Below are 12,830 nucleotides of genomic sequence, written 5' to 3' on the forward strand. Positions count from 1 at the left end.
TTTTTCATTAATTGTTATTATATATGTATATATAGATATATTCCAAAATACATAAACACAACCTGTGTGGCCTTGCCACTGCTACTTGTGCATATGTTTCAGTGTTGATCACTTGGTAAGGGGTGACCAGAGGCTGCTCTCAGCTTCCTCCCTCAGTTGCCTTTAGTCTCTGTGAAGCGCTGAGGCCTGTTTACTCCAGTTAGAATGTGACAGATTCCAAAAAAGCTGGTTTTTCTTTTTTAAATTTTCCTTTCATTTACTTTCCTCTCACTGCTTAGGAAATTACCATGTTAATGACAACTAATTATCAAACAACCCAAATAAATGTTTCATAGTTCTCTCCTAGGGCCTGCATGGTAATAGTAATCACAGAACCGAGAAATAAAACACAACCTCCTGCAGACTCACAGGTCCTTGAGAGAATTGCTTAGTGCCAGATGAGCCTCTGAATTCAGACAGTTTAGGATTGCAGGAAACTAAAATGGTGCCTTCGCTCAAATATAAGACCCCCCATGGAACCCACGCATGTTAATCAAGAGCTGAAACAGCTCACATGGAATGAATGAATAGCTATATAGTAAGTAAAATACAGAAAGACTAAAGCCTCATGCTAATGTAGTCTAATTTTGCTGTCAAATGAATTGACAATCAAATGAGTAAACAAAGGACTTCCAAAGGTTTCTGTATTCCAATTATGGGTGAGAGGTGTGGGCCTGCATTAGTGGCTATACTAAAGTACTGCAAAATGGCTGGCCTACAGTGGAACCAATCTGTCACCATAATGTCACACTATATATTTGAATACATTGTCCTTTCCTATGATTCCCAGGACCTTATCACCAACCAGTGCACTGGAAACTTGTGGCTGGTAAAACTCTAGAGGCCATTAGCCTCTGTATACATGGGTTGAACCATAACCTTACAAAACAACATTTACTTTCATATATTTGGATTTCTCATGTTCCTTGAGTACTTAATATTAGCTAATACTGGAATTGATTCTGCACATCAAACACTCACATTGAGAATGTCTAAATGTCTGAGGTAGTTAAGAAACGAGAGGTCTTAAACCTAGCTTCCAGAGCACACTTAGTGTTGTAGCGCCTTAGTGGTTTTGGGCCGCCATTTTCATGACATAACTGAAGCAACCTTCCAGGAATGCTGAAATACCATGAGAGCTACTTATGTGTGTGTGGCATGGAGAGGTACACAGGCCATTAATAAAGTACTCTAACTTTACAGTGTTTGGTTATTGCTGTTGGCATGACTTCTAGACAGAAATTGCCAGCTGGGGAGTGTTTTTGTCCCCTAGAAGACATGAGACATTATGTGCAGACAATAGTGCTGGTCACAACTGGCATGTGGACAGTAAAAGCCAGGGAAGGAAGGCATTCCCAATGCTTAGGACAGCCCTACATAATAGAGTTGCCCAAAGACCATCCCTATGACTAGGAGTTCCCTCTAGAGCACATCACTTCACTGATGGCTGAGGAGGAAATATATATCAGAAATTAAGTAGACTTGTAGCTAGAGCTGAATAATCCATATCCTTATTCTTCAAAGGCTTTCCCTTAGGGTAAAAGACAAAACCATATGAAAGGATTATACAACTCATTTCCAAATACCAACCAGGGAAAAAGTATACTCCAGACTCGACTGTGGCTCTCTGTAATACAGCAGAACTAAGGGATCAACAAGCTGTGAACTGAGTCCCAAATACAACCTCCTCTTTGTGTGTGTGTGTGTGTGTGTGTTTGTGTGTATGTGTGTATGTGTTTGCGTGTGTATGTGTTTGTGTGTATGTGTGTATGTTTGTGTGTGTATGTATGTATGTGTTTGTGTGTGTATGTGCATGTGTATATGTGTGTGCATGTATTTGTGTGTGTATGTGTGTGTATGTTTGTGTGTGCGAATGTGTTTGGTGTGTGTTTGTGTGTGTATGTGTATGTATGTGTGTGTGTGTGTATGTGTGTATGTGTTTGCGTGTGTATGTGTTTGTGTGTATGTGTGTATGTTTGTGTGTGTATGTATGTATGTGTTTGTGTGTGTATGTGCATGTGTATATGTGTGTGCATGTATTTGTGTGTGTATGTGTGTGTATGTTTGTGTGTGCGAATGTGTTTGGTGTGTGTTTGTGTGTGTATGTGTGTATGTGTGTGTGTATGTGCGTGTGTGTATGTGTATATATGTGTGTGTATGTGTTTGTGTATGTATGTGCATGTGTATGTGCATGTATGTGTGTATGTGTGTGTATGTGTGTATATGTGTTTGTGTGTATGTTTGTGTGTGTATGTATGTATGTATGTATGTATGTGTTTGTGTGTGTATTTGTGTGTATATGTGTGTGTATGCTTGTGTGTGCATGTGTTTGTGTGTGTGTATGTTTGTGTGTGTGAATGTGTTTGGTGTGTGTTTGTGTGTGTATGTGTATGTATGTGTGTGTATGTGTGTGTATGTGTTTGTGTGTGTATGTGCATGTGTGTATGTGTATATATGTGTGTGTATGTGCTTGTGTATGTATGTGCATGTGTATGTGCGTGTATGTGTGTATGTGTGTGTATGTGTTTGTGTGTATGTGTGTATGTGTGTGTATGTGTTTGTGTGCATGTTTGTGTGTGTGTGTATGTATGTGTGAGTGTATGTGTGTATGAGTGCATGTATGTGTGCACGTGTGTCACCCAACCTAGCCCAGGCTCACCACTGGACAGCTTGTCTCCAGTTCTCACTGACCAGGACAATACAGGTCAGTCTGCGCCATCCCTGCCCTGCTGCGTTTTTCAATGCTATTTTGAATTTACACACTTAAATCATGTGTGTCTAAGTGGGTATTTTTGTATGGGTATGGGCACAAGCACGTGAGTACGGGTGCCCAAAGAGGTCAGAATAGAGCCTTAGATCTCCCGGAGCTGGAGTCACATGGAGCTGGAGTTACATGCAGGTGTGAGCTTCCTAACATGGGACCTAGAAACCAAATTCAGGTCCTCTGCAAAAGCAGTGTGCACTCCTGACTGCTATGCCAGCTCTGCAGCCTGGGATTGTTCGTATAAACAAAACTTTATAATGGTGAATTATTTATTTTTATTGTCTACCTTTGTTTTTTTTTTTTGTTGTTGTTGTTTTGTTTTTTTGTTTTACCAGCAACAGAGATTGCATGAGTCAGTGCAATAGGGACTTTTGGCCTATAAAAACTACAATTATTTGCAGTGCAAAGGGCTTGCCGATTCTGTCTTTTGGGAACATCTCAAATACGCCTTATTGCTATACATGAAAAATGTAGTACACATATTTACCTGTATTTTTCCTTGGAATAGTGACTGCCTCGTTCCAAACAGGTTATTAAATCTATCACAAATCAAAGAGAAGCACAATGAGCAGGTGAGTGGAAAACAGGCCACCTGTTTCTAAATATTTCTTATCAGTTAAAAACAAACAAACTTTGAAAGCATTATCGTGTTATATGAATTTTCTTGTCTACAAATAAAATCTGGGATTATAATCTCCAGGGTTTAATCAGTTTCTATTTTCTTTCCTGTCACCAATGGGGAGTTTTCAGTGCTACTGTCTTGAGAACAATAACAAAATCTATTTCTAACTGTAATACTATATACCTGCAGGTTTCATGTATATAATATGCTTATTAACAGGAGAAAAACCATTAAAAGTCCTATCACAGTTCATGGAAAACATTACCAGGACCATTTCCCCTGTCCCCATTTCCTTGTCAGTCTGAGGTAGCCACAGGCTAATCCAGGTTTGACCATCAAGTCCGTATGTAGCTGAGGATGACCTTGAAATGTTCTGGTCCTCTCAGTTCTCTTCCCTGAGTGCTGGGATTACAGGTTTGTGCCACCACCACTGGATTTTTGTGGTTCTGGAGACAGAACCCAGGATCCACCCATAGTGGACATACTCAGCTCCCCGGAACATTTTAATTCAGCTAGTGGCACTCGATCGACACCAGAACAGTATAACTACAACACTGACATGGTAATTAGTGCTGATCAACAATCAATCAGGAGCAAGCACCTAAAAAGGGAAGTTCTTATGGAGCAACATATTTAAACTGGCAAAATAGTTCCCCAAATAGTCCATACTCTTCAGCAATAGTTCTTTCTTCTTCACGAACCTTATTTATTTATTTATTTAATTTATATGAGTATACTGTAGCTGTGACATCAGAAGAGGGCATCGGATCCCATTACAGATGGTTGTGAGCAACCATGTGGTTGCTGGGATTTGAACTCAGGACCTTTGGAAGAGCAGTCAGTGCTCTTAACCGCTGAGCCATCTCTCCAGCCTTTTCACGAACGTTTCTTAAGGAGCAGAATATGGTGAACACCAGCCACAATTGCCTTCATCTGAGTGGCACATCCCCTTCCAGACATATTTCTACCGAAGCAAACTGACAGCAGGAACACAGGGCATCTTGTGACCCTGCATAGGCACGGAGTGGATGGCAGGGTGATGCTTCGACCCCAATGAGGTTAAGGAAGGAGCCAGCAGTTTCCCTCTCACCAGGGCTCACGTTCTCTTCCATTCTCTCCCACCATGGTCAGGGTGTCATGTGACACTACTGTGTCTCCAAGCTGGTGTGTGGCAGGGGTGAGCTCAAGGTCACTAGTTAAAAAGTTTCCTTCCTAAACAAGTAAAGGAGGCTAGGGGAACAGCTTCAGAGACGCCAGACCACAGCAAAGTCAGGAGGATTTCCCCAAAGGTGTGGTACTCAAGGCTTAAAGGAAACAAGATTTATTCCATCCCATACACATCATCGGATCCATTCACCATATGCTCTAAAAGGATGCAGTACTGGACCAACTACTTACAAAGCTCTTCCCCTCCATCCTCAGGCCCTTTGCTCTCCCACAAGACAAGGTTTTTAACTACATAGCCCCAGCAGGCCTGAAACTCATATGTAGACCAGGCTGGCTTCAAAAATCACAGATATCAGCCAGCCCCTGGCTCTGGAATGCTGGGATTAAAGGCATGGGGCCTCCGTGTCCAGTTTGTTCTCATATTTTACTGCTGCGTCTGAGATCACAATTATGCCCAGAGGGAGAAATAAAGAGCAGAAGAAATTCCTAGGTGGATAGGTTTGACGGTTTTTTCTGTGGTACCTGGATGGTCACTGCTGGCGTAGGCCAGCAGAAAGCCCCGGCCAGAAATGTGAGCGCCACTCTGGAAGCGGACAGTCACTTCGTTTGAGTTCAGCCAGAGTTCTTTGGGAACAGCCCAACTCCCACAGTACGGACCTGGAAACAAAGCACACGTGTGGTACATTTGAAAACTTACCAAGAGCAGAGAAGTTTCTTTTAGAGACCAGATATGCCCTCTAATCCATGCAAAATTTTAAATTCTTTTCTATCTGGAATTTTGTTTGACAGAGACCAATCTGTAAACCTGATTGGACAGCTCAGCCAGGGGTGGAGCAGCCTACCACAGACAAGCAATAGTTTAGAAGTTGCTTATTGTGCTGGAGCCAGGGCTCAGCGGTTAAGAAGTTGCTCATTATGAACAGCCCAGCAAATAGGAAAACCTGACAAAACAGATGTCAAAGTAACTAAGAAATAATTTATCAGAGAACATACTCTAGGATCCTCCTAAGAAACTGATTCAAAGGTGGTTCCAGGTGAAAATATATCGTGCAATGAAAAATTACTGGGCTGGTTAGACGGTTTGGCTCAGCAGGGGAAGGTACTTGTCCTGAGCCTGAGGAATGGTACCCATGTGGTAAAAGGAGAAGGAAAACTCCTCTAACACCTGCAATGTACGGAGGTATGGCTAACCTCCACAGAGTTCTGACGCACGCACGCATGTACCCACACACATCCAAAGAATAAATGTAATAAAAAATTTAAGGTTTTGCTCATATGCAATGTTCATATTTTTTTTCTTGCACTAACTTCTGTGGTAACACAGACCACGTTTTGATTTGCATGGCAAAGTCTGTTCAAAAGCAGTGATTTCCTGCCTCCCTTTGAGATGGTCTTAAAAGATAGTCTATCTAGGTTAGAATTTGGTGATCCTCTGTCTTAGCCTCTAAAGTGATTTCCAAAGGCAAACACTATAAAGTTTGCAAGGCATGATGACACATACTTTTAGCCCTAGAACCCCTGAGGGATATATAGGTGATCTCTGTGACTCTGAGACCAGCCTGGTCTATATAGAGACTTCCAAACCAGCCAGAGATAAACAATAAGACCCTGTCTCAAACAAACAAACAAACAAACAAACAAACAAACAACAAAATGAAGCAAATCTGTAAACTCCATTTTAATGAGTAATAACATTTCTAACTTGGTGTGGTAGCTTATGCCTGTAATCCCAGGACTCAGGAGTCTGAGGTAGTAGGATCTCCATGAGTTCAAAGTCAGCCTGGGCTACAGAGTGAGACATGTCTAAAACACAAACAAACAAAAAACCGATTGTAAAATGGTTTCTAGAGAAAAGCGCTTGAAAAGCAATAACAACGATGATAAATTTCAAAGAGAAAAATGAGACTGAGCATAAACCAGAAACTAAAACCCTTCCTACAATGACTTAAATAAAGTGCAGTGGAAGACAGCATTCCATGGTGTGCTTGTGGAGGTCAGAGGATTTTTGGACTTGATTCTGTGACTGCTTGGACTGACAGTAAGAACCTTTACCCATGCAGTCATCATTGTTGGATCCCCAAGCCAGTTCTGGTTTTGTTTTTCCCTTTATTGTGAGACAGTCTCATTGCATAGTCTTGGCTGACCTGGAACTTACTATGTAGACCAGGTTGGCCTACAACTCAGAGATCCATCTGTTCCCCATCTCGTGCTGGGACTAAAGGCATATACCACCACACCCAGTTCCACAAGCAAGTTTTGAAGAGAGATTCTTCACCGACTTCTCTTAGAATACTACAGAGGGGGGACTGGAGAGATGGCTCAGTGGTTAAGAGCACTGACTGCTCTTCCAAAGGTCCTGAGTTCAAATCCCAGCAACCACATGGTGACTCGCAGCCATCCATAATGAGATCTGACGCCCTCTTCTGGTGTGTCTGAAGACAGCTACAGTATACTTACATGTAATAAATAAATACATCTTTTTTTAAAAAAAATAATAATACCCCAGAGGCAGCCAATAGCAGCAGCTGCAACAGTCAGACTAAGCAAGAAGAGGTTTGGAAAGAAATGACCACTCCCACTCATTAGGAATCAAACTGGCTCATATTACCCAAAAAAAAAAAAATCATTGGATCAAAATGATCCTCCTATTCAATAGATCAAAACCCCAAGTAATCAACATCCTGACCAGGAAGGAACAAACTGAAACTCTAAGAGAATAAGAGAGGGCTGGGGCCTTATTGTCTTGCCCCACATCGCTGCTGTTGTCTGTTATTAAGTTAGGGTGTGATCCAAGCCTTCTTGCCCCTAATTCATCCATTAAACTTGTGTGTGAGGTAAGTGTGCATGAACAAGTGGGGGGCACATTTGTGCCTGTGCAAGGGGAAAGAGAGCAGAGGCCAACCTTGGGCGTCTTCCTCCACTGCATAACTTATGTGCATGCCCGGTACCCACAGAGACCAGAGACTGGTGTTGGATCTCCTAGGACTGGAGCTACAGATGTTTGTGAGCTGCCATATGGGTTCTGTAAACTGAACTTGGTACACTGCAGAGCGACAAGTGCTCTTAACTGATAAGAGGCCCTTTAATATTAAGTTTTTGAAACAACCCCTCACTGTGAAAGCGCTAACTCAGGAACTTTGGAAAGGTCAAGGAACACTTGGCCCCTCCCAGAAGGGCCAGTGTACCCCTTTCCATAAGGGAGAGGCTAAATTACACTCCTTAGACCACAGGGAAGTCCCTGAGGCTAGGAAAGGCCCAGAGTCTGTTGCCCACCTACCTCATCCCCTAACGACCAATTAGTTTAAAGGTAGCACTGCTCTGCCAATCACATTGTGCCCAATGGCAGCTGCCCTGAGAACTGTATAAAAGGCCTGCACAGCCCAGTGAGGGTGGTTGTTCTCTCCCCCATGTGCAGGGTGGATATTAAATAAAAATCCTCTTGCCTTTTGCATTGACTTCTGTCTCCAAGTGGTCCACTCAGGGGGTCTCTCCGGTAAGTTAAGACTTCCCCGAGTCTTACAACTGGACCTGGAATATGTGGATTTTGGCTGGGCTGTGTGGCTAATGAACTGCAGTGCCTGGCTTTTATTTAGGTACTGGAACTCAGAACTCAGGTCTTCATGTTTGGAGGAGGCAATCTGCTACCTGAGCCATCTTCCCAGATCCCACTTCCCCCTTTGGAAGCTCTTATCACATATCAATACTTCCCCATGGTAATATTTCCAGGTTACTTAGAATAGCTCATATACAAAGAGCTATACAAGTGCATCTTCGATTAACACTCCCCCTCCCAAAAAACCCAAAAAAACCAAATGCATGTCTTCTCTTTAGACTGTGTCCACAGCGCAAGATGATCTCATGTTTGCTTCTTCATTTCTGGCAGAATTCAATTACTGCTTGTGTTGAAATGTTCTTCTATTTACAACAATTTATAAAAAGCCAAACCCCAGCCAGGCGGTGGTGGCACACCGCCTTTAATCCCAGCACTTGGGAGGCAGAGGTAGATGGATTTCTGAGTTCGAGGCCAGACTGGTTAACAGAGTGAGTTCCAGGACAGCCAGGGCTACACAGAGAAACCCTGTCTCCAAAAAACAAAACAAAACCCAAAAACAAACAAAAAGCCAAACCCCAATAAAAGGTCATTTGGAACATTCTTAAAATACACTCGCTTTTAAATACAACAGGAAAGAAATGAACTGTACCAAAGTAAGAAGATAGTTGTATAATAGAGCTGGTTCTCCAGAAGCACCTGAGAAGAGAAGGCAGACGGATTTGGAATCCAAAGGTAGCTGGGGGAACATGCTTGGGGCATGTCTCAGAAACCTAAGGGTTGGGGATGTATGTAACTCAGTGCTAAAATGCTTGCCTAGCATGTGTACACCTGATATGACTCATAATGATTAGCAATGAACTTGACAGAAGCTAGGATCGCTTAAAAGGCGAGTCTCTGAATGAACCTGTAAGAAACTATCTAGGTCAGCCTCTGGGCATCGCTGACAGAGCATCTTGATGCGGTAGAGATGGAAGTCCCACCCTAAAGCTGGAGAGCACCCACTCCCCAGCCTTGAGTCCTGGACTACACAGAGGCTTCGTGAGCAGAAGACCCATCATTGTCTGCTTTCTAAACTTCAGAAGCAACTGACCAGCTCCCTCAAGTTCCTGCTGCCGGCATTTCCCGGTCAGGATAAACTGTATCCTCAAACAATAAGCCAGAGTAAAACGTATCTCCTTCGGTTGCTTTTATCAGAGAATCTTCTCAGAGTAAGACAAAAGTAACTATTAGACCCAGCATACACAAACGTTATAAATTAGAAGTTTTACAAAATTTAACACTGTATTATGAATATTAAAAGACAGGCAATTTAATCTATCGTCCTTGTTAGGGTCTTCTCGCCGAGGTAAAACAATGAACAAAACCTATTTGGGGAGGAAAGGGTTTACTTCATCTTACAAGTTAGAGTCCGCTATCAAGCAGAGGTCATGAAGGACGATGCTTGCTGACTTATTCCCCATGGCTTTCTCAGCTTGCTTTCTCATACATCCAGTCCACCTGCCCAGAAGTGGCACCACCCAAATAGGCTGGGCCCTCCCCGCATGGATCATTAATGAAGGAAACTGGCCACAGACCAATCTGGTAGGCAGTTTCCTAATTGAGTTCTCTCTTACCAGGTGACTCTAGTTTTGCCAAGTTGACAAAATTGGCAATCATGAAGTGTCTGTCATAGGCCTCTCTGTAGGCTGAGCTTAACTCTCCCAGTTTGTTTTGCATATTTGTAGAGCAAGCACTTGCCCTTTGCAGAGAGGTTAGTATAGAAGTGTACAAGCCGAATAGTAAAAATAAAATAACTTAGAGCAGTAAATAAGTTAGGATCTTTTTCTACCTGAGTCTCTGCTTGAGCACGCCTCTCCAATTACGTTAAATACGAAGTCTCTTCCTAACTTTCCACGGCTTCCTAATGAATTCTGATTAAAAACTCGGGTAAATGAATCTAAATTGGTAACCCAACATAATTCAACTTCCCACTTTCCAAGCTTTCAGAATTGAAATGTTGCAAAACTTCCGGCTTATTTCACAAATAGATAAGAATATGGGTCATCACACACATTTATACAATATATGATTCCCTAGATGCCAAATACACATGGAAAGTTCTATCTGGTTTTATCCTGCCAAAGCACAAAGACATTTCTAGGAAAAGTTCAAAGAAAGCCAAGGCTGCCACTGTTCTTTAGTGACCCTGACGCCCAGCCCCAGTCTATCTCAGGCTTAACAGTACGCCACAAAGGGATACATCCTGGGGAGGCGGGGAGGAGGAGAAACCTGTATGGGTGTCCCGTGGAATGTCACTACAGCGTGAGTGAGCCTTTGTTCAGGATGGGGATGAGACTGGAGCCCTGATCACAGCACAGCCTGTTGGGCAAGGCACCCAAATTATCACCTGTCCCAAGGACTGCCAGCTGTACATTCATTTCCTCAGATTAGAAGCTGTCTAAACACATGCCATGTCGCATCCAAGGTATAGTTAAGTGGAAGGTTTTCACTGCAGATATGAGGGAGAAAATAGTCAGAGGCATCTGAAACAGTCCGGAGCAGAGTAATAGACTGAACGTGGCCATGACAGGAGAGCAGGGAGAAAGCAAGACACGAAGGGAAAGAGTGGACCGAGAGCAGGAGACAAAAGGGAGGGAGCACAGCTGAAACAGCAGGGTTATAAGTTAGAAGGCTAGGCTGACTCCACGACAGGCTTCAAACTGGCAGTTCAGGAGAGCAGGCCTAAATCTCTATTTCCAAGAACTGGGCAATTCCAGGCAAGTCCAGGCCTCAGAAGCTGTCCCACCACCTGGCTGGAGGCAAGGACAATGGGTCAGCAGCAGTTTCCAGACTTCCTCAGCAACAGTTTCCAGACCTCCCTAGAAGTTTCCAGCCTCCACACCCAGGGACTGAAATGTCTATAGAGATTAACGTAGAGGGCACCTACCCCAGAATTCCCTAAGGTGCTTTAAATCAGGCCTGCAAACTCACTTGGTTGGCTCTCTAGTCTGGTAGTGGGAGACCCCAGGATGCGGGACTTCTGCAGGATAAAACACTCTTCATTTACAGACTGTTTGAGTCTGGGATATCATTCTTCAGTGGATCATGGGCCCCTACATAAGGAGAATGGATAGCTGGGTGAGGAAGCGCATGAGGTGAAGGAAGTCTGGAGAGGGTGAGAGGCTGAGCCAGGATACTAGCAAGGTCTCTGAAATGTCTAACGCGTACTGGTGATTTTGTGGGAGTCTGGAAGCCAGCATGGGCTTCGGTACGCTAATTGCTTAGTTCCTTCTGCCAGTGAAAGGGGAAATGGTTAGTTGGCAGAAGGGAATCAGCTTCACAATAACTGCAAGAATTTGAGGGAAGATAGGGTTTCCTCTGGACCTGACAGAAACTGTTTTCCTATAGTTAAAAGGGAAGAGATATCCAACAAGAACTAGGAAGAGACCCTGGCTGCTCAAGCAAAGTTCTGTTTTCAAGCCAGGCTCCGTCAAGGATGACAACCCACTCACTCCACAATGTGTCACTGAGGACGGGGGCCTTGCAGGGGCTAGGCAAGAGCGCTACCACGGGGCTATATCTCTAGTTCTTTTCCGTGGTATACAGGTGTACTTCCTCCTCAGGGTGTGCAGATGGAGAGTTACACCAGCAGAAAGGATGCAGTAGGCGGGGCTGGGGGACAGGAAGGGGCGGGTCTGCAGGATCCCAGCCCAGGTGGGAGTGAGTGCCAGGGAGGAGAGAAGGCCTTCTCCAAGGATTTTAACTGAAATAGATGATTTCTCTTAGATGATTGTAATTTCTCTTAGATGACATACCTTTATTTGGGGTGAGCTTATATGTATTCATTTTATTCAGGGTGGACAAGGCCTATAAGGAACTCTCCCCCTTGGAGAGTGGGAAGGGGTTTTCAGAGTGAATGAAATCGTTGGCACGCTTAGTTTGTATGGAGAAGCATTCCAGGAATCCCAGGTACTTGCTGGGCAGGTTCTAATGAGCAAAGAAATTGACCTTGAACTTGTAGGTCTGCCAAGGACTCTTTGACCTTCTCCGAGTACAGTGTGTAGGGGCTCAGGTCCCCAGACAAGGTCAGAGAAGGGGAAGCCTTGCTGGTAAAATGCATTCCCCATTTTGCACTGAGCTCAGAGGAGCTATCTGGAGCTGGTCATGTATGACCTTAATTATCAGAGTTTCTCAACAGTCTTTTTGCTATTTTATGACTAGGACATTAGTTTGCACAGACTGGATGTTGTTAGCATTCTGTCTAAGCTCTACCCCACAATTACCTGGCAACAGCCAGGTATGCCTGACTCACTATAAAAGGGGCTGCTTGCCCCCTCCTCTCTCTCTTGCTTTCTCACTCTCTCACTCTCTTCCCTCTCTGTCATTTCTCTCCCCATCCCCCTCCCAGGTCTCTCTCCACATGTTCATGGCCAGCCTCTACTCCTCTAATGTCTCTCTGCCTTCTCTGTTCGGTCTCTACCACCCCCTCAATTCACCTCCCCATGCCCTGAATAAACTCTATTCTATACTATTCTCCTTCTGTAGCTGGTACCTCAGGGGGAAGGGATGCCTCAGCGTGGGTCAGTAGAGGTATCCTCTTCCACCACACCATACCATGCCTCCACCAAACATATTCCTGGCTGCTCCTCCTCCTCCTGCTTCTCCTCTTCCTTCTTCTTTTTTATAAAATACAACACTTGGGGCTT

The 12,830-nt window shown here is 43.9% G+C and overlaps 1 protein-coding gene across 1 annotated transcript in view; it reads right to left on the minus strand.

Annotated features, from left to right (window-relative positions):
- Positions 1 to 12,830, minus strand: part of Dcbld1 (discoidin, CUB and LCCL domain containing 1) — a 99,264-nt gene that overhangs the window by 30,594 nt on the left and 55,840 nt on the right. The window contains exons 3-4 of the mRNA XM_052164025.1: positions 5,115 to 5,249; positions 3,291 to 3,342 (exon numbers count right to left, since the gene is read on the minus strand). Coding sequence (XP_052019985.1) covers positions 3,291 to 3,342; positions 5,115 to 5,249 — 187 coding nt within the window. The remainder of the gene's footprint in view (positions 1 to 3,290; positions 3,343 to 5,114; positions 5,250 to 12,830) is intronic.

Source organism: Apodemus sylvaticus, chromosome 19 (genome assembly GCF_947179515.1).
Source record: "Apodemus sylvaticus chromosome 19, mApoSyl1.1, whole genome shotgun sequence".
Taxonomy (NCBI): domain Eukaryota; kingdom Metazoa; phylum Chordata; class Mammalia; order Rodentia; family Muridae; genus Apodemus; species Apodemus sylvaticus.